This window comes from Acanthochromis polyacanthus, chromosome 20 (genome assembly GCF_021347895.1).
Source record: "Acanthochromis polyacanthus isolate Apoly-LR-REF ecotype Palm Island chromosome 20, KAUST_Apoly_ChrSc, whole genome shotgun sequence".
Classification (NCBI taxonomy): Eukaryota; Metazoa; Chordata; class Actinopteri; family Pomacentridae; genus Acanthochromis; species Acanthochromis polyacanthus.
In genome coordinates this window covers 2670025-2689432 of record NC_067132.1, presented here as the reverse complement: position 1 = coordinate 2689432, position 19408 = coordinate 2670025, and the positions used below count along the sequence as shown (strand labels likewise).

The following is a 19408-nucleotide window of genomic DNA, read 5'->3' as shown; positions in this document are numbered from 1 at the left end:
TTTTATATTGTCTTTATGGCTGAAACCGGGACCAGGGTCCAATTTCGTATTGTGGCATGTGCAAATGTGGAATATATGACAATGAAGAACTTTTGACCTTTGACCTTGACCTTTAACATGCAACATGCCTTTTAGAATGACCTGACTTGATTAAATCTGCATAATCAAATGTAGACTCAAACCTATAATTCTTAAGGATTTTCATTACATTTAAACCTGATTCTGACATTATGCAAAGGATGTCTTTTTTTTGCAATAGTTATTTACATTCAGTCATTATCTCCATGTATTAGTTTTTTTATCATTGGTTTTGTTGCACAGTCTGGTAGTTCTGGGCTGTAGGTCAAAGAAACCAATGCTGTATCCTGGTAGAAGAGAAGATGAAAACTGGTCAACTGGTCTCTGTCATCATCGATCCACTGTAGGATATTTTACTATCATGTAATAACTACACAACAACAAGAGGTCAGTTTTCACTTTGGTTACATTTACTTTAAAGTGACTTAAATGTGGGAATGGATCCGAAACGCAGAATGGTGACAGAGTTTAAGGTTTTCATTATAAAACAGTCTAAATGGTAAGGGATTGTTCAGGAAGTTGTTGCAGTTTAGGGGTTGGTTTGGGCATCCCTGGGAAGTGTGGCTCTGACCAGGGCATGTGGCTGTGAAGGCAGCTGACCGACTGGTTGGGATGCAGGAGGTCGTGCATGGTATCTGACACAGACCGTTGTAGACTGGAGTTTGATTGTGATGACTGGATAACTGAAGAAGATCTTAAAGGGGAACTGCGATTTTTTTCAATCTCGTTCCGAAATCGTGCGATAGCTCGCGTGAGCTATCGCGCAATTTCGGAACGAGATTTGCTTTCTAGCATCCTGAGATTTGGATACAGACCACAACAAAGAGCGATCGCCGGGTAATGTGGAGGTTTTCGTTCACTTCTCATCTCTAGTATGTTGTGGGACACTCGTTGAGACTATTTGAGCTGGTCAGTGTGGGGAAAAAAGCACATTAGGGCGGACTTTGATGCAGGGGGGGGGCAAGTTGCCCCATACTTTTTGCTAGCTGAGCTGCTAGCTGAGCTGCTAAGCTGCTTGCCTGGCTAAATACTGGAACTATGTCGAAAATTCATTTCTCCATCACTCACATGTATGAAATGACATATGAAACCAGACCCCAGGTTGAAAAAAAACGAATTTCCCCTTTAACTCGAGGCACAAGGAAGAGAGGATTAGACAATAAGCAGAGCACTTGGAAGGAAACTACCAGAACGAGAGCTTTGGCCCAGGATACTAGGGTTTTGTGATTTTTTTGTTATTACTTTCATTTTCAATCACTCTTTGGTAGGTTTGGGAAAAGCTCATGGATGGGTTAAAGACCCATTTTCACAGCTAAACAGACTTCTCTGAGGAGATACAGTGGCAACACGAACAGAGCAAATTTGGTCTCACCACATCTTTTTCAGACATTTAAGGAATTTGTCTTGGTGACCACAAACCTTTGAACGGTAATGCACACCTGGGAGTGGTTCACTTCCTTTCAATCTGTCCTGCAGTACAAGAGGAGCTCTTGTGAGCAGCCGAGTGGATCGCCGAGTGGGTGTGAACGTGGGATGATCAAATCAAAGTTATTGCAAATTTTTGTACAGGTTCTTTACTGATCGGGTTGGAGCATCTTGTGAGAGATAATCAACGGAGGGTCACAAATCAGATGCCGGTGCAAAAACAATCATTTAATACAACAGGATTGTTTCACCACAACCACACAGTCATACAGTCCACTAAAACATTGTCCAACCTTTCGCCGGCAAGGTGGAAGTCACATAAAACCAATCGTCAATGCGTTAAGATCCAATTAAAATCCAGGGGACGAGGGATACGGAGCACACGGGTCAGCAGTCACAGGAGGTAGCCACCTTCTTCCTACGCCTGGGCTCGTGTCCGGGGGGAACCACCTACAAGACACAGATCTACTGCCAGTACGGGAGTCTCTTTCACCACCCACTTCCCACGAGAATATACACCTAGCAGAATGTTACTAGAAAGCCCCAAAGGGATATTCACAAGCCAGGCAGAGCTTAATCGCCCTGCCGCTGTGAGTATGTTGCGTCGTAACGTTCCGGGTCTTTCTCCAATCTCGTCGCGGTGTTCCTGTCTGCCTCGGTTTCCCGGTTCGTTGCTCTCACCACTCGTCCACCCTTTTGCAGCTCTCCTTGCAAGCACGCCCCATCGACCTCCTCTCTACTCTTCACCGGCTCGTGATATATCTCTCCCCCATCAGTCCTGAAGCCTCGGTCCCCGCTGTTCATTGGTTCCTGTGGGAAGGAAGGGAGAACCTGGCAGGTGCAACCTATTGCCTCGTCAGAGGTGTTCACAGGCAGTGGGACATCTGATAATCAAAATAAACTCGAACACCAATAATCAAAACATGCAATAAAACTAAAAACACCAACAATTCAAACCCGCCACAACATGCACAAAACAACAAATATAATAATAAGTATTTATACAAAAAACCAGTCCCAGCTGCCCTGGGACACTCTAATCATTACTCAATGCTGTATCGGAGAACGACAAACCAGAAGTTCTTCTGAGGCCTCTGTTACTCTTGCTCTGGTTCTTGTTTTTTGCCTTTTGCTAACCTCTTTCTCCTTAGCTCAGTTCTCTATGCCCATCCCTGCCTAGATCACCTGCCTCAGGCTGATAACCTCTGCCACACTCTTCTCCTGCCTGGAATCTGATTCATCTCCAACCACCCACCATGGATCTGCATCCCTGTTCTCTCTGCCCTGAAGACCCATTTAAGTCATGGAACTCCTTCACCTGCATTCCCCCTGACCACTCTCCCTGTCATGACTGCCAGCTAAGTAGTTTAGCTTTACGATATGTAGGATTAATGATCCACTTCAAACTGTGAGTGCGTCTTCAGAGTTTCTGATGCTTCCTGCACTGACCGTCAGAGTAAAGCATGTCTCAGTTTCGTTTTGAAGCAGTTCTGTTTCCGTGCATTGTGTATTGTGCTTCCCATGCACATTCTCTTCCCGACTTGGTTTCTGTGTGTGCACAGTTCTGACTTATTACTCCGTCCCCTAAACTTCTCTCACCTTGTTGTATTTGGTTCAAGTTAGTCCCCTCTGCTTTGATCTCATTACATCTGTAAGTTAAGTCCGTACATTCTTCTGTAGGGCTTCCATAGTTTTCTCTTGGTCCTGTCAGCTGTCTGTGTAATTCATTGTTTCCCTAGAGGTTGCTATAACTTCTAGAGCTAGCTGAAGTTTTTCAACCTGTACTATTGTGAGGAGGTTTTGGGACAGAATGCACGAATGGTTGCTAACAAAAATGTTAAACCTGTCTTTGAATACAATTCTATTAAGTTTGGTCTCTTTATGCAGAACAAAGATTTGGAATTTATGTGTAATAATATAACAATTATTGCTAAATTTTATATACACAAATATAGATTTTTTTTAAAGATTGCTCTGAATTTTATTGCTTTTAAAAATGATTTTAACTTTTCTTTTACTCCTGAAGAAAATTGGACAATAGAACCGTCTAAGATTCTCATGTTATATATTGATTGATTATCCCCCTGTGAAGTTCATTTATTTTAAATTATCTTATTTTGAATAATTTTGTTATTCTTTTTTCTTTCTTTTCTTGTTTTTGCTGCTTGAGCTAGTTGAATTGTACGACACAATTGGTGCCTATTTGTTGTATATTTGTTAACAATGCTTAATAAAAAATAAAATTTAAAAAATGTAGTCAAGGAAATTAATTTAATACAAGCAGTGGAGAAAAAAATGACAAGAGAAATTTCAAAAAGTAAACCTGTGGACAGGTTCTTAAAAAAGGAGTCTTAATGTAAAAATCACACAATAATTGGAAAAAAATATAAATTGTTGACGTATTTATTTTTCACATTATTTGTTTACTTTTCATAATAGAGGCATAAAATGGGCTTGAGATCTGCAGACTAAGGTCCTTGTCCATTTCAAGATTTTACAGTGTACTAATCAGTGAGGCTACTTCAGTAAAATGCTTTGCATTGGAGGACACAGTAAAATAAATAGTCAGTCTGAAACAACAGCCAAATGGATGAGAGGACATGATTGGTTTCATTAGCAAACATTTATTCATATTTAGATAATGCACAGTTTGTCATCTAGTCTGATCAACGTGCTACAAATACTCAGCGTGAAAGCTGACTTTAAGCAGTCAGTACTTTGATATATTCAACAGTTATACAAAATCATCATTTCTGAGCTTCTTTTTTAGATTTTTGAACTGAACTGGGGACAAATCTTTTTTTTTTCTTGCTCCATAGAATTCATACAGCTGCTCAGAGTATCAGAAGACATTTATTATTCATCCAGGGACAACACAACAATCTACACATGCAGAGAGCATCCATCCACAGTTCTACCCATTGGATCTACATTTCTACCCATGTGTCACTTTTCACAGGCCTTCGGGACTGAATCACAGAAATCATTTAAAACAATGCCATGGGAATAAATACATATATATATAAATATTGTGTGTGTGTGTGTGTGTGTGTGTATGTGTGTGTGTTTGTGTGTGTGTGTATGGCATCACACAAGCTGGTTTCACATGTATCATGTCAATAATCCTCTCTCTAATATGGTAGACTTTACCAGTGAGCTCTTGTTTTTGTGTGTGTGTTTTTTAATAGGTTCTATGTGTATGTCAATGCTTGTTATATCTCATTCATCTATTCCATAGCGCACCATTGTTGTCCAAAATGGAAAATATGTAAATAAGTTTTATTCTCTACAAGACTGCTGAGAACAACAGTCAGGCTAGGGTTAGTTGGTCTTCAGTATGAAAACTGAATTCATGGGATCATTTGGAAGAAGGCATTACTTGTTACTAATTTGTTGTTGCCATGTTGTACTTAAGCATTTTTGATTGTGGTTTTGTAATGCATGGCAAGTATGTATTCAAGCAATGAACTGAATTTGATATTTTACTGTATTTTGTTTTTACTTCACTGCTTTAACACTGTATGGTAGCAATGGCAAGTGTGAGTGAATTCTCTCATGTTTCCTATTTTGGCATTTTGAGATCAGGCAAAACCTGATGGTGGTCACAAGAAATTACTTTAAGATGCAGCTTCAAACCAAATCTTAAATATAAGAAGCCCCGTAGCTTGAGGGCTTAAATAAGTCAAAACGTTGTATTTAAAAAATGCAGTCTACCTGGATGACTTTAAAAATATATATTTTGTTTTTGATTGATTGAGTTTAGATTCAAACCACAGTTATTTCATTTAGATTTCTGAAATTATGTACACATACTAAATTAATATAATACAGAGAGAATGTCAGTTTCATTTAAGAGGAAAAAACAAAACCAGCATGTGGCAATGACCTGAAGAGGCAACAGTACTTGTTTTTTTTTAAATGAGGAAAAGATTGTCATATATATGGAAATAAAGAACATACTGTTGGACACTTCTGTGAATTGAAAGTAAAAGCACATTTATGATAAAAAAAATCTTGTGATACACACTATGAAAAAGTTATCATGCAAATGTTACCGGGGTAAAGAATAAATCGTGTACAATATAATGCAGGCTTGCTATACAAATACTTATGATTTAGATTGTTTTCCTATTAAAAATTCTAGCTTTGGCAAATCTTCTCAAACGGTCACTCTGCTAGTTTCATAGTACAGATGGTGCCAATACTGGAGCATTTGTACCAAATTTCATTTCTATCCAGTGGGTGCTTATGTTACCACAAAGATACAAATGATTGATATGCACCACAATGTAAACCCTTGTAAACAACAGATTTTGCAATTTCAAAACCACTAAACAGTCCTCTTTTAGCTGTTCCAGTCACTATGTAAAAAACATATTCATTTGAAACTCTTAATATTACAATAAACAAGAAGCAAACAGATTCTGATAGAACTGGCAGCCTCTACTGGCTCCTGTGTGGTATTAGATACATATTATTTGGGATGAGTTAGGTAGAAAATCTGCTGGCTGGTTTTGTGGCACAAACAAATGGAAATCACAGCACAAAACTGGATGACGGTGCTGTTCTTCCAGTGCATACCATTGCAAAGAGTGGCAACCAAAGCACATCACCTGTTGCATGCTTGTTATGTCCAGCAAAGCCACATATGCAATATAGTTTCATTTTATGATATTTATAGTGAGGTATTACAAATTAAAAGTAATACTGTATTGTATATTGTAGAAAAATGCTCCACATAGCACCTGGAAATGTAGGTTACATCAAGGGCACAGCGCTTTACAGCATTCTGCCAGTAAAAGACCGAAATATTTCTAACAAAAAGATGATTAATGAAACTATAATGTTTTGGGAAATATGTTTGCTTGCTATCTGAGCAAAGTTTGGAAGCTCTCGGGCACATAAACACATATAATGGTCATCGGTACGGATTACTTTAGCTTTGTTTCTTCTGGAGTGTGATTGTTAAGTTTCATGGTTTAGGCAGCTCTAAAAACTATGTTAAATATGATCATACCTTTAGTCAGTGCAAGCACTCTCATTTATTCTGGGGCCATAACAAGGCACCAAGCATAGCAAATGTAAGTAAATTTCATCCAGAGTTTGAAAGTAAATTCATTTAAGCTGAGATTATTATTGTATTAATTAGCAGAATCTTTAGCCTGTCTCAGTTTATTTGTCCATTCATTTCTATCCATGGATTTCCTTGCAATCCATAATTTAGAAATACTTCAACTGCCAGTCTCATAAGCATATCAATGCACAAAAATGCATAGATGTGGTTTCTGTTTTGGAACTCTGGCTGACTTCAAAATGACCGCCTCACTTTGTAATGTTGTTCATGTTTGTGCACAAAATTTCAGTGTTCTTCAGAAAACTATACACAGATTTTATCCAGACTGAGATCTGCAAAAAATGGTCAGGAAACTTAAGGTCAATTATTGCACTGACTTTAAGACATTCTACTACTTTATTGTAAAAATATCTGACTGCCTTAAGATGAAGAATATTCCACTGCTTTGCTGTTTTTTTGTGCAATAGGTATGATACTGGCATGGATGTCCAAATATAAGTACAGAATATAAAGATTTGTGATTGGAGTTTACGGTATACATTGTACAGTAAACACTATTTTCAGTGCAAGTCACAGCATCTTTGAGTTCATAGCTACAGAAGGAATGCTAAGCACACTTATGGTTCAAAACAGTATTCTGTTGAATATGTGGTATCTGTACAGAAAACAGACAAAATAGAAAACATATCTCTGTCACATATTAATGTCATAGTTGTGACTCTTTGTAAAATAATTCATTCTTTATCTATTCAGATCGCACATTGTATATTGTATAGTACGTAAATAGTATTTTCTGGTGTAGCACCCTTTTCAAACATACACAGTATTTACAGTGTGGGGAAGTAAACATTGGTTTCACAGCTATGATACAACTGTTTTGCAGTAGTTTGCTACAGTTTGAATGTTACTCTGCTACTTATTTTTTCTTTATTGTAGAGGTTTTTATCCAAAACATATGGGACTCTAAAAAAGATTCTCCTCTCCTGAAAACACCAGAACAGCATCAATATTACAATAGGTTTCCTTTGGAGTGACCACAAAAAACACAGTGATTAATTATACAACACTTAAAAGGTTGTGCTTTAGTGTAAACACATACAAAAAAATCATGCTAAACTAAACATTTTCTTTTGAAGTTATTGTGATATGAACACTGACAGGTAACAGTTACTCTTGTCACAGATTTTCTGAAAATACAGCTTGGATTGTTAGCTACATATTCTCACTAGTCTCCTGTTAATTAGGATGTTAGTCCTTGAAAACAGGAGTAATGGACGTTCCCTTGTAGAAAATGTTCCTAGTGTTATCAGGGCTGTTGGCTCTCTCAGGAATCAAGATAATACTATTGCCTTTTCTTCGCAGTGTGGACTCACGACTGGAGGCGACTGATGGGGTTTCTGAAGCAGTCTCTCCACCCCCACCTCCTCCTCCCCCACTGCTACTGCCTCCTCCAGACCCAGGACCACTCCCATCCCCTGGAGTGACCCTTATGGTAGAGAGCCCCTGTGGCTGGAGCCTCTGCTCTGACTGGCTGGTGTTCTGGGTGTGGACAGTGACAATGGGTGTTGTGCTATCTGTGGCAGTGGTAGTAACAATGTGATTGGCACGTTTTCTGTCAATCGACCCTTCACGTACTGAGTCTGAGCTTTCTGAATCTCTGTTTAGATCATTGAGGTCAAACGATTGCCTCAAACTCCCACCTCCTCCACCTGCTCCTCCTCCTACTCCACTAGTCCCTGGACCTCCACCAGCTCCAGTGCCATAATCGAGGGACCGCCACCTCCATGATCCGCTTCCATCTGTGGACGGAGCTTGGATTACCGGCCTGTTGTTTTCAGGGTGGGCGTCTACTCTGACAATTGCTCCAGTGCTCCCTGAAATGCTGCCTGTGGTGCTACCCAGTGAGCTGGGCCCTGTGGTGCTGGTGGGGTCTTGATCAGTTAGCGTCCTGTAGCGAGCAGAGACTTGGCAACTCCCAGTGGTGTTGCAGCCAATACTGCTCTCATCCAAGCTCTTGGAATGGGTCTGTAGTAGCCCCTGTTGCTTGGACATGGCAATCACTTGCATGATTCGTGGCTGGGTGTTCTGCCCATTGTCATTAGTCCTACAGGCTACAGTTTTCTCTGCTGCCCTTTGCCAGTTAGCCTGAACTGTGGCATTTACTGTCGACATCTCCTCACTTCCTCCTCCACTCACTGTCCTCTGAGACATGGTGTTGTAATTCTCATGAGCTTCCTCTGGTATGTGAACAAGCTGTGAAGAACCAGGTCGAGACTGCATCGCTATCCTGGCCCCTCCAGTAATGCCACTGCAGTTACTGGGCAGGGTGGTACTAGCACCTGTGGCCAGTTTGGACATGTACGCATGGGCATCAAAACCCCCATTCAATCCCATAGCCAGTGGCTCAGAGCTGGATCGAAGCTCCATACTGCCATGGTGGTGTGGATGTTGGGAGGACTGACCAGATGATGAGTCTACAGATGAGGAGAAGGAGTCCGGGACCTGCAGGGAGCACTTGTGGTTGTTGTTTTTACTTTTCCACTGAGACAGAAGCTGCTTAGAACGGCTGGAGTCCATTGAGGCATGGTGGAGGGTGGCAGCATGGCGTCTGGCTGCTTCTTCGTATGCGGCCATGGCCTGGGGAGTGTGGACCCGAGGAAGAGTGTGGCTAAAGGTCACCATTGCATCTTTGCTCTGGGGGCTACGGGGGGAAATCACTTCCACATCTGCACTGGAGCGTTTCAGGCTGTCATCAGGCCTCTGCTGCTGAAGGCCTCGGTGGAGCAGGCCCTCGGAGTGGGAAGTGGGTATGGCAGACTCCGCAGACATACTGGCTTTCATTTGCAGGTGGTGGAGGACAGCCTCCTGGCTTATATGGGGCAAAGAGCAAGGAGGGTGGTGTACAAGTGGAGGTGGACTGCTGTTGGCCTCCTCACTAGACTGAAAATTTCCAACCGCATACATTCCCTGGCAACACAGGACAGAATCAATATCTACAATACAACACAAAACACAATGCTTCTTTTATCTGATACCCTAATGAGTTGTTTGGTCCTCTGACCCATAGTCCTGCCTGCAGACTGACATTTTCAATTCTGGATAACTGCTGACTGGAGTGAAATTTGGCACTGAGAACTGTTGCATTCAAGATCATTAAATATTGTAGTATTTGGCAGTCAGAGTGATTCATTTTTCTACCAGTGAATTCAGGTTTCAGTTTGTCGAATGTTTGGTTTGTGACTGAAGATCTCCTAAACAGCATTCCTATCAGTCTCAGTGCCTTTGTGCTAATAAACAAATGCAAGTATGCAAACATGCTCAGCTAATATGTGGAACATGGTAAACATTACTGTCTGAAGATGTTAGCACGGTCACTGTGAGAGTGTTAGCATGGCAAAATAAGATATTAGCTGAAAGTGTTGCTACTGGCTTAGTTGTAGTAGACTCTTGGTCTTAGGTCATCCAATAACTTGTGTTGTTGGGATGACATGGGCGTGTTTCAGGTAGTTGCACAACGTGATGGAGCACAATTGAAATTTAATTTTCTTCTATATCTTGTTGTGCCTACCTCTTTATCCTCTGCACTAACACTGCCAACTGACAAGGGATTAATTAGCCAAACATACCAAATAAAAACCCAACTCAAATTAGATCACAAGTTGATTTTCCATCTGCATAAAAATGAACTAAAAAACAATGTTAGGTTGTGACTTAAACTTCTAATGAGCCGAGCAGGGCAGCAACACTGATTTAGGCTTTCATGCAGGAATTCTGCTTTAACCAAGAATTGTCAAAAAAGCAACAGGCATAAAGTCTCCAGAGCATAGACTTTATAAAAGATGGATGTAGAGACCAAAACATCCCCCAGTGGTTTGTGGGCTACTGCTTTAAAGAGTTCAGTTCGGAATTTGACTGTCACCATTACAATTGGAGGAGTCGCCTTCTTCTGGCTCTCAGAAATAATGCAGGTTTGGGAGACTTTCCCTTTCGGACACAAATGTACTTCTTTTTTCACAAAGTACATGCTCCAGGTATGCTCTATACAGAAAAAAAATATTGGAAAGGAGGCTATAGATGGGACCGACTCTTACCAGATAGACAGCAATAGCTCCTCCAAGCAGGAAACCCAAGTAGACATCGGTGGCATGGTTTTTATACTGAATAATCCTGGTCAAACCACAAATTATGGCACTGATAATAAAGGAGAAGACCAGCAGGGGCTTGAGTAGCTTCGATGAGTCCGTCAAAGTGCTGTTGAAGTACATCTGTCAACACATAACACAGACTAATTTATTTTCCCTTGTCCTTAGGATTGCTGCCTGATGAAATAACAAAATTGGTGTCACTATCTCCACTGTCAGCACCATGTCATCTTATTCTTTCAGTAGTTGTATACAAATATATTATATCACTCTCAAATATGAGAATCTGCAGAAGATTTTTTTAAACCCTTGGGTTTGTGGAAAGCATCATATGTGCACATCACACATGGTGCTTGACATAGCAGGACTTCCAAGGAACACTTAAAGTTTGCGAATATTTGGTGACCACTGTGTCGCTGTACCAGGACATCACTTTGATAGAGAAGGCAGCCAAATTTAAATCAAATACAAGTAGTACTGGTATGAGGTAGCATAAACCAGAAGCTGCACTTTTTTCCTGAAGAGCAGGCTTTGCATCCCATGATGGATGAAAGACCATCGGTCTCAGAAGTTTAATTTGCTGTTGTCTATTTTTGGTTAGGCTTAGTTTTTAAAACTATGTAGATGGGTTTAAGAAAATATCAAGTTTTGCGAGACACTTTTAAATGCTAGAAGCTTGGTTAGTATTGGCTTGTTCTGTATATCCCCAGTCACTCAATATTCATTATGCATCACTATCCATGCATGTATGCCGATGTGTGATATGTGGTTCCCTGTTCCCCATCCCTTCTTGTCCTGTCCTCCCCCTCCCTCACCCCCTTTACTTCTTCTGTCCCTTTCAACCCAGCCAGCCAGCGGCACATGGGCACATGGGTCCCCCATTTATGAGTTCAGACATATGGGTTCTGTAAAGCGTTTTAAGACAATCTGATTTGTAAGTGGCGATATATAAATCAAATTGAATTGAAATTGAAGTTAAGGTTCAGCACCAAAATTCCTTGGTTTCAGTTCTAAACCTTTATTTTAACAGGCGAGTTATTTGAGAACAAGTTCTCATTTTCGATAACGACCTGGGGCCTCATTTATAAAGCTTGCGTACGCACAAAACAGGGCTAGAAAGTGGCGTACGACACTTTCTACGCAAAGGTTGTGATTTATAAAAACAAACTTGGCGTGAGAATGTGCGCACCGGCGGACCAACCTTGATTCTTGATGCTTCTTTACGCACAAAACAGGGCGTAAATCTCAAACTTTGCGTAGAAAGTGGCGTACGCTGTGTTCGTTGTGATTTCTAAAACAAACTTGGCGTGAGAATGTGCGCACCGGTGCGCCAACTTTGATGCTTGCTTAAGCACATTTTGGAGACAGAGGGAACGGCAGTGCCGGAGGATGAAGTGGTGAATTGAAACCAGATTGATCTCAAACCTTTATTGTTATCACATATTAGACTTGTAGAGCCTGATAATCATAAACCCTCATTGTTGTAGATGTTCCTATAGTGCGCCATTCGGCCTACGACTGTATTTGCAGAACTATGTTCATATATTAACAGGAGCGGATTGAACGTTATTTCATTCGGTCGTTTGACCGAAGGGCCGGTATCTGGGGCCGGTGCAGTGATCTTTATTAAATAATTTTGTTTACTGATCACCCTGCGCCTGTATGGCTCATCCATTTGTAGGGGTGGTCTCCGACGCAGTGGCTCGGGTTCGATTCCTGCCTGCGGCACTTTTATGCATGTCTTCCCCCTACTCTTCTCCCCATTTCCTGTCACTCTTCACTGCAACTATCACAGTAAAAAGGCAAAAAAAGTAAAGAATTTTGTTTATTTATCCATATGCGGCCGAATGGGATGAGCGTCCAACCATTAATCAGCCCTGTACAGGCACACAGGCACACATGCTTCACACCACAACCCCCGAGTGAAAATGAATTTGTCTATGTGAACCGAAAAAATGCACATTCAATCAGTGTGCAAATTATTTGTACATCGGACATGATCATAACAAATTTAGTGGCAGGGTGGCCTGGGTCAACACATGATTCATTCATCCTGACACACAGCAGTGAAAAGACTGCAGGGGGCGCTGCGTGAAATGCCGTTGATCAGCAGCTTATTTATATACAGATACATTCATGAGTTACTTTGCATTGACCATTCATGGTAAAATGTGGGTGTGTTGTGGGCGGAATGTGAGGTGGATCCACCTGTGCAATCTTCCAGCTGGTGTGTGATTTATCAAGAAATTGCATGCAGCTGTGCTTACACAAAGTTTTATAAATCAGGGGCGAAGGGCAGACGCCCATTTCGTATTATCGGCGTACGCAAACTTTAGTATGGATCCTACGCAATGTTTTATAAATGAGGCCCCTGGTCAGGTTACACATACAGCAAATCAAACAGTATTAAAAAAAAACAAAACACACAAAGGCTTTTTAAAAATAGAAGGGCTAAAAAGGACTGTTAAAAATAGAAAGGCTAAAAAGGCTAAAAACAGCTACAGTGGTCCAGTTAGGAAAGATGTAATGGTCAGAGTTAAAATACAGTCCCTTCACTAGATGTTTGTGTCATTTTCTAGGTTACCAGAGAGATGTAATATATGATTGGCTTGTTGAAAAGGAATGACAGTGAAGTACTAAAATACATGGCAAAGATATGTTAATTAGAAACACATCTGTAATATGTTACAAGTCTGGTACAACAGAAAATAAATTGTCTTCAAAAGACAATTAAGACTGCAGTTAAGGTCTACAAGAGCGCAATTATGTGACGACTGGGTTGATATTGTTGTAGCATATTATTCATATAATATTTGAGGAACAAAAATGGAATAAATGTTCCACCAGCATATAAGACTCTGAGTGGACAATCGAGTGCACATATCTGATTTGCCCCTGAGCTAAGACACACAAATTGCCCAATGTAGTTTACAAGTTAAACACAGATAATATTTTGTTAGTTGTGGTTAAAAACTAAATAAATAAGGCTAATACTGACTTTAATGGGCGAGTTTTGAATGTTAGCAATCAGATGGAAGCCCCTGTTATTTTCTTTGCTCTGACAAAGTCATATTTTAGACAATTTGAGCTTTTTAAAGAGGGAGCAGGGGGTTGTGTGGGTTCCAGTCACTACTCACCGAAACATAAACAGCGGCAAAGGATGCAAGAGTTGCATGCTGTGATGGGAAGGATTTTCTGTAGGAAATGAAAAAACAGAACAGACTCAGTGTTCACACCTGTGTTTTAGTCATCAGGAGCTATGGAAAAACATCAACATAATGAGATTTCTCAAACACCAAGACACATCACCAGCTGGTTGTTGTAGGCTTAATGACTGAAGCAAAGTGAACATTTCATGTCCGTCTACCTAATATTTACATTGTAGTGATATCTTTAACTACCTTTCCAAGTACCAAAACGCATACAAACCTGTAACGTACATAGAGTGTACGACTGATCTACTGTCACATACAGCAGTGCAGCACTAGGAGCTGGATTGTGTGCTACAGAAGGAAAGTGAACCTGTGGCCCAGTTTCTTCCACAGCTCCATCCCGTTGACCTACTTCAGACAACTCCTGATATTCACTCCTCCAACCAGCCTTTGACTCTGCATGTGTGTGTGTGAATGAGTGTGCCTTGGTGCATTCATGCACAGTTATCTTTGTGTGTGTGTGTGTGTGTGTGTGTGTGTGTGTGTGTGTGTGTGTGTGTGTGTGTGTGTGTGTGTGTGTGTGTGTGTGTGTGTGTGTGTGTGTGTGTGTGTGTGTGTGCTTCCATCTTTTAAGAGGCATTTACAACATCTGTGAAGGCATAAAAGTTTCATTTGCATACGAAACCCAATAGCACTGCTTCTCAATGAACTGACCCACTTTTAGTGCTGAACTAAACCATACAAACGTATTTGTATATGTTCCTATGCATCTGTTTTTATACATTTATTATTATTATTATTATGTATTATATTTATGTTATTGTAATGCTCTTCTTCCTAACTGCAACATAGATAATAAAATGCGAGAAGCTGTATATATTGAAGATTAGATGCATTATTTTTCAAGTCTGTCTTTTCTGAAGAAGAAGAAGAATACAGAAGGCCTCATCCGTAAGTTGACAGGATTGGTTGCTAATTAGGTTTGTTGCATATGAAACCCCATCAGTCTAATTGTTGTTTTGTGACACAATTACACTGCAGCTTTATGATGTAAATGCTCAGCCATGGCATGCACATGCACACATGCATGTACGTCCCAATCCAACGGGGCATCTAAGCCCAATCCATGGAGACCCGATGCTGCGACACAGAGGACCCAAAGCATCTGCTCAAAGTAAATGTCTGTCAGTTGGCACTTCAATGCTGCTTACTGTCTGAAAGCAGGCAAGCGAAAGTTGTAGCATCCTGAGCATCGCCAATGATTAATTAACAGCCCTCAGCACTGGATACTACTAAATCCTGGACCACTGGAAAATAGTTAAGAAATTAGTAAGGTTCCTATAAATGTTCCTTCCATAGAAAAGAGCTAAAATACTGAAAACGCAGTACTGTAAATACTGCAAACAAAGATGTACTGGATATACAGTATGTGTATTCCTCATTTACATGCAGTAAAAATACAGTCCCCCAAAAGGCAAAAACAAAATGTAAGGGTAAAGCACAATACAGTACAGCACACTGCAATGTAACTGCAAACTCAAAGTCAACAAGGGTATAACATGTCACAGGGATATGGTTTTACCAAAGGGAGGTAAGTAACACAATACACAGCTTCTGCTGGTAAAAGAGGTTAATAATACCCTTAATGCACAACCACTGCAACCAAACAGCTTTTTGTGCTGTTCTGGAAACGAGACTGAAGCTAAAGCTGCCACAGAGAGAGCAGAAAACTGTTTATGCCAGGAGCAGAAGGATATATTTAGAGCCCCGCAGTCTGCACCTAAAACTACGTGTCCCAAATCCATGGGTCAAACCTAGCTTCACTTGGCTCTCCAGTATCCCTCTGATGTCTGCCACCACACACACACAGAAAGAATTCTATTACATCCCACAGAAACCAAACACCATTTAGAGGCAGGTTTAGAATGGAGATGGTTACAAACAGACAGACTCCAGTGTTGATCAGGAAGACTTTTCCATCTGTCTGTATCGAGTCCTGCTCGCGCTGCTTCAGACTACACAGAAAGGATTTTGACATGTCCAAGACGAAATTAATGAGCAGTCATAGGTTCATTGCTCTTGTAAATTTATTTATATGTGCGTAAGGTGTCAAACCTGCATTTGTAAAAAAAAAAAAAAAAAACTAAAAAACATATATAAAATGCAGTACCTGTATGTGCATGCTCATTTTTTCCAATTAAAGAAAAATTCAACTATAAAATGGCTGCAGTTTAATCCTACAGTCCTGCAATAAATCCTCCCGTCATCAAAGTTTTGACATTCAGTTTGCATTTAAACTAGTTCAGAATGGTTTTGATTGAACTGTGTGATCATTTTGGTGGCTACAGCTTCTGTTGATGTTGAACTATACTGCATTCTACGAAAGGTGTATTCTGTTTTTATGGCTATGTTTCATTAATTCATTATCTGTATGCGCATCAGTCTGAACATATGGGCAGTCACAAGAGGAGCTTTAGTTGTTGCAAAGCCAGCGTCATTTGAATATCTGTGCTGCGGCAATGCCACAAGATATTATACATAGAAATATATTCATTTTATTCCATTTCCGATACAGTAACGACTTAACTGTGTTTGGTTTGTTCAATTGGATAGTCCAATATTAAAGAGACATTACCCCTGTAATGTGTTTATAATCATAATATAATAATATGATGAAATACATTATTTTGAAACTGCCAGTATTGAATTATAAGTCATTTTGGCATTTTAGATCTTCATGTGTATGACTTTTGGACATTTACTCCAGTAAAATGTGGAATCCATGACTTTTGATTGTACATTATGGTAATGCCACATTTCCTGAAGAAAACATGTGAGTACTTCTTCCCCCAATTTGCTGGTTGCAAATTGAAGCCTGATAATGGGACTTTATTTGACTTTATTTGAAACAAAACAAGCTTAATGACGATTTCCTAAGCCCATTACATACAACTGCTGTTTTACTCAACATTTACTGTGTCTCCAGTCACTTCTATTTTGCCATTTTCCTCTAGTCTTGCTTTAGTGACAATCTGTATATCAGCAAGATGTTTCAGAGTTGTAACGAAACTTAATAATATAGTCATGATATTATGATTCATGCAATGGATAAGAACAATAATGTGAATTTACTGTGACAACAAAACACAAATTAAGCGCTTTCACTGGTGATTGCAGTATCAACAGCAAATTGAAAAAGGAGCGAAAAATGAAATACGGCAATATAAGTTTGTTTCAAATTAAAACTATCTACCTGTCTTTGAGGTAAAGAAAGACCCTGGCAAATATCTAAGGATTCATAGTATTATGTTACCATACTGTATCAACACTGGTTTCTTTGGCTGTCTAATATTGATAATGTGTACACTACCGTTCAAAATTTGGAGTCACTTAGAAATGTCCTTATTTTGAAAGAAAAGCATTTTTTTTCCAATGAAGATAACATTAAATAAATGATAAATCCAGTGTAGACATAGTCAATGTGATAAATGACTGTTGTAGCTGGAAACAGCTGATTTTTAATGGAATATCTCCATAGGGGTACAGAGGTACATTTCCAGCAACCATCACTCCTGTGTTCTAATGCTACATTGTGTTAGCTAATGGTGCGGAAAGGCTAATTGATTATTAGAAAACCCTTGTGCAGTTTGTTAGCACATGGATAAAAGTTGAAGATTTCATGGAAAACATGAAATTGTCTGGGTGAGTCCAAACTTTTGAATGATAGTGCATCTATCGTTCTAATGAATCCCAGCACACACCAAGTAAAGTGTTGCAGAATCTGAAATACTTCATTGATCCCCAAGGAGAAATTTGCTTTTTCTTCATAACAAGGCTTTGATGCCATCTTAAGTTATTAACCCCACAAGTGTGACCCCCTTCAGTGGTAGTGTGTTGAGAATCAGACGGTCTGTCAATAATAAATGCAGCACATTAAACAGTTTTTTCCCCTCACCTGCCCTGGATGATGGCTGCAAGGTCAGCTCCTGAGCAGATATCTTCCATGACGTAGGGGTTCTGCTCACAGCTGACATTTAGAGTAGTGTAGTTGGGTTTACACACAGTAAGAAAGTAAGGTGCTGGGTAGCCCGTCATCAGTTGGAGGACATCGGTAATAAGAGCTGTGGCACAAAGTCCGAATGCATGGACACCTGCAGACATGGAGTGAGATGTAAAGGCAGGGACGCTGACGACACAGACAGAGGCATAGCACCACTGCTAGTGTTGGACAGCACAGGTCAAAAATATGCAGTATTTAATATATATTTAATATCAGAGGTCTAGACACAGTTTAGATATTAACCCTTGAAAGGTTTAGGCTTTATATTTAGGAGACATAGCCTAGCAGCACTAGACCCAGCTCTTAAGATGCAAGGGTCTAGGAACGCTCGACAGGGAGGGAGGCGGGCTAAAAGGTTGTCTATCAAATTACTCTGCAGCAATTGGGTAGGTATACAACCAATCAGCGCAACGAATAGGCTGACGTAGTTCCTAGAGCGCCGGATTGTGGCTAAGTCCTATTAGCTTCCCAACCAGCGGAGCCAACTGGTATATTAAGGATTTGCCATATCCCGTCGGCATAAGTCCAAATACGTCTTTCTTCTCTATGAAACACTTCAGTGCCGTCCTTTGTTTATCTTTCAAGTTGAATTTTAGCTTCAAATCTTTAAGGGCTGTGGCCAAAGCCGAGTCGAAAGATAACTGTTTATTGTGCGCCGGTTGTTTCTGTCAGAATCGTCGCGCCTCTGTCGTCACTTAGTTACGCCCGCCTTCTGACTCTACACTTCATGGTGATTGGTCCGGCCAGTTTTAGGAGCATCCAACCTCGATCCTTATGGAGGGCAACTAGACCCACCCTGGCAGAGAATTAAATTCGTTGCCGTGGGTTATCTAGCGCGGCTAGGCTATAGGAGACACACATTATGCACCTCACACATATTTGTTAGCAGTTTGCCTCATGGCATACTTGAGTAATACTTACTGTATTACATATAAACTAGTCTGTCTCAGTTAACAATTTATAATGTGAAATTAGTGAAGTAAATCTATAAAAAAATAAGCATAATAAATAAATCTGTAATAAATAAAGATGCAAAATGACTGTCAAAGATTTCTTTTGCCTAATGACAGTAAGTGAGAGGAAGACGGTGTAGAGAAAGAAAAAGAAAAAAACTCAGTATACCAACAAAGCGGACGGCTCTGCGTATGAAGGAGTTGAAGTTACAGCCGGCAGCGTTGATGTTGGCCTCGGCCCCAGCACCGTTCCTTCTCCGAGACAGACAGCAGAACAGGATGGCTTCTCCAATCATTATCTGTTAACACAAGGACTCGTCTGCATGTGTGCACATGTACAAATGCATCACAAGGCCATTTGACAATGTGGGCAAACTAGTCTTCTTATATATTTATTGTTCCGTTATCATCTGAAAAGAAATAGGTGTGAGCAGTAAAAATAATTTGACTTCTTGCCTGATACCATCTGAGCCTAAGAGCTCTGTGACCGTTTAAGGTGGGTGGTGCTCCACAGATCAGCCTCT

At 40.3% G+C, this 19408-nt stretch overlaps 1 protein-coding gene across 1 annotated transcript in view; it reads right to left on the bottom strand.

Moving 5' to 3' along the window:
• Positions 1–4107: 4107 nt before the first annotated feature.
• The window catches only part of LOC110972120 (phospholipid phosphatase-related protein type 4), a 34490-nt gene continuing 19189 nt past the window's right edge, over positions 4108–19408 (bottom strand). Inside the window, 5 exon segments of the mRNA XM_051940023.1 lie at positions 4108–9544; positions 10669–10842; positions 13857–13914; positions 17827–18022; positions 19054–19183. Of these exon segments, the coding sequence (XP_051795983.1) occupies positions 7826–9544; positions 10669–10842; positions 13857–13914; positions 17827–18022; positions 19054–19183 (2277 nt within the window). The 3' untranslated portion in view covers positions 4108–7825.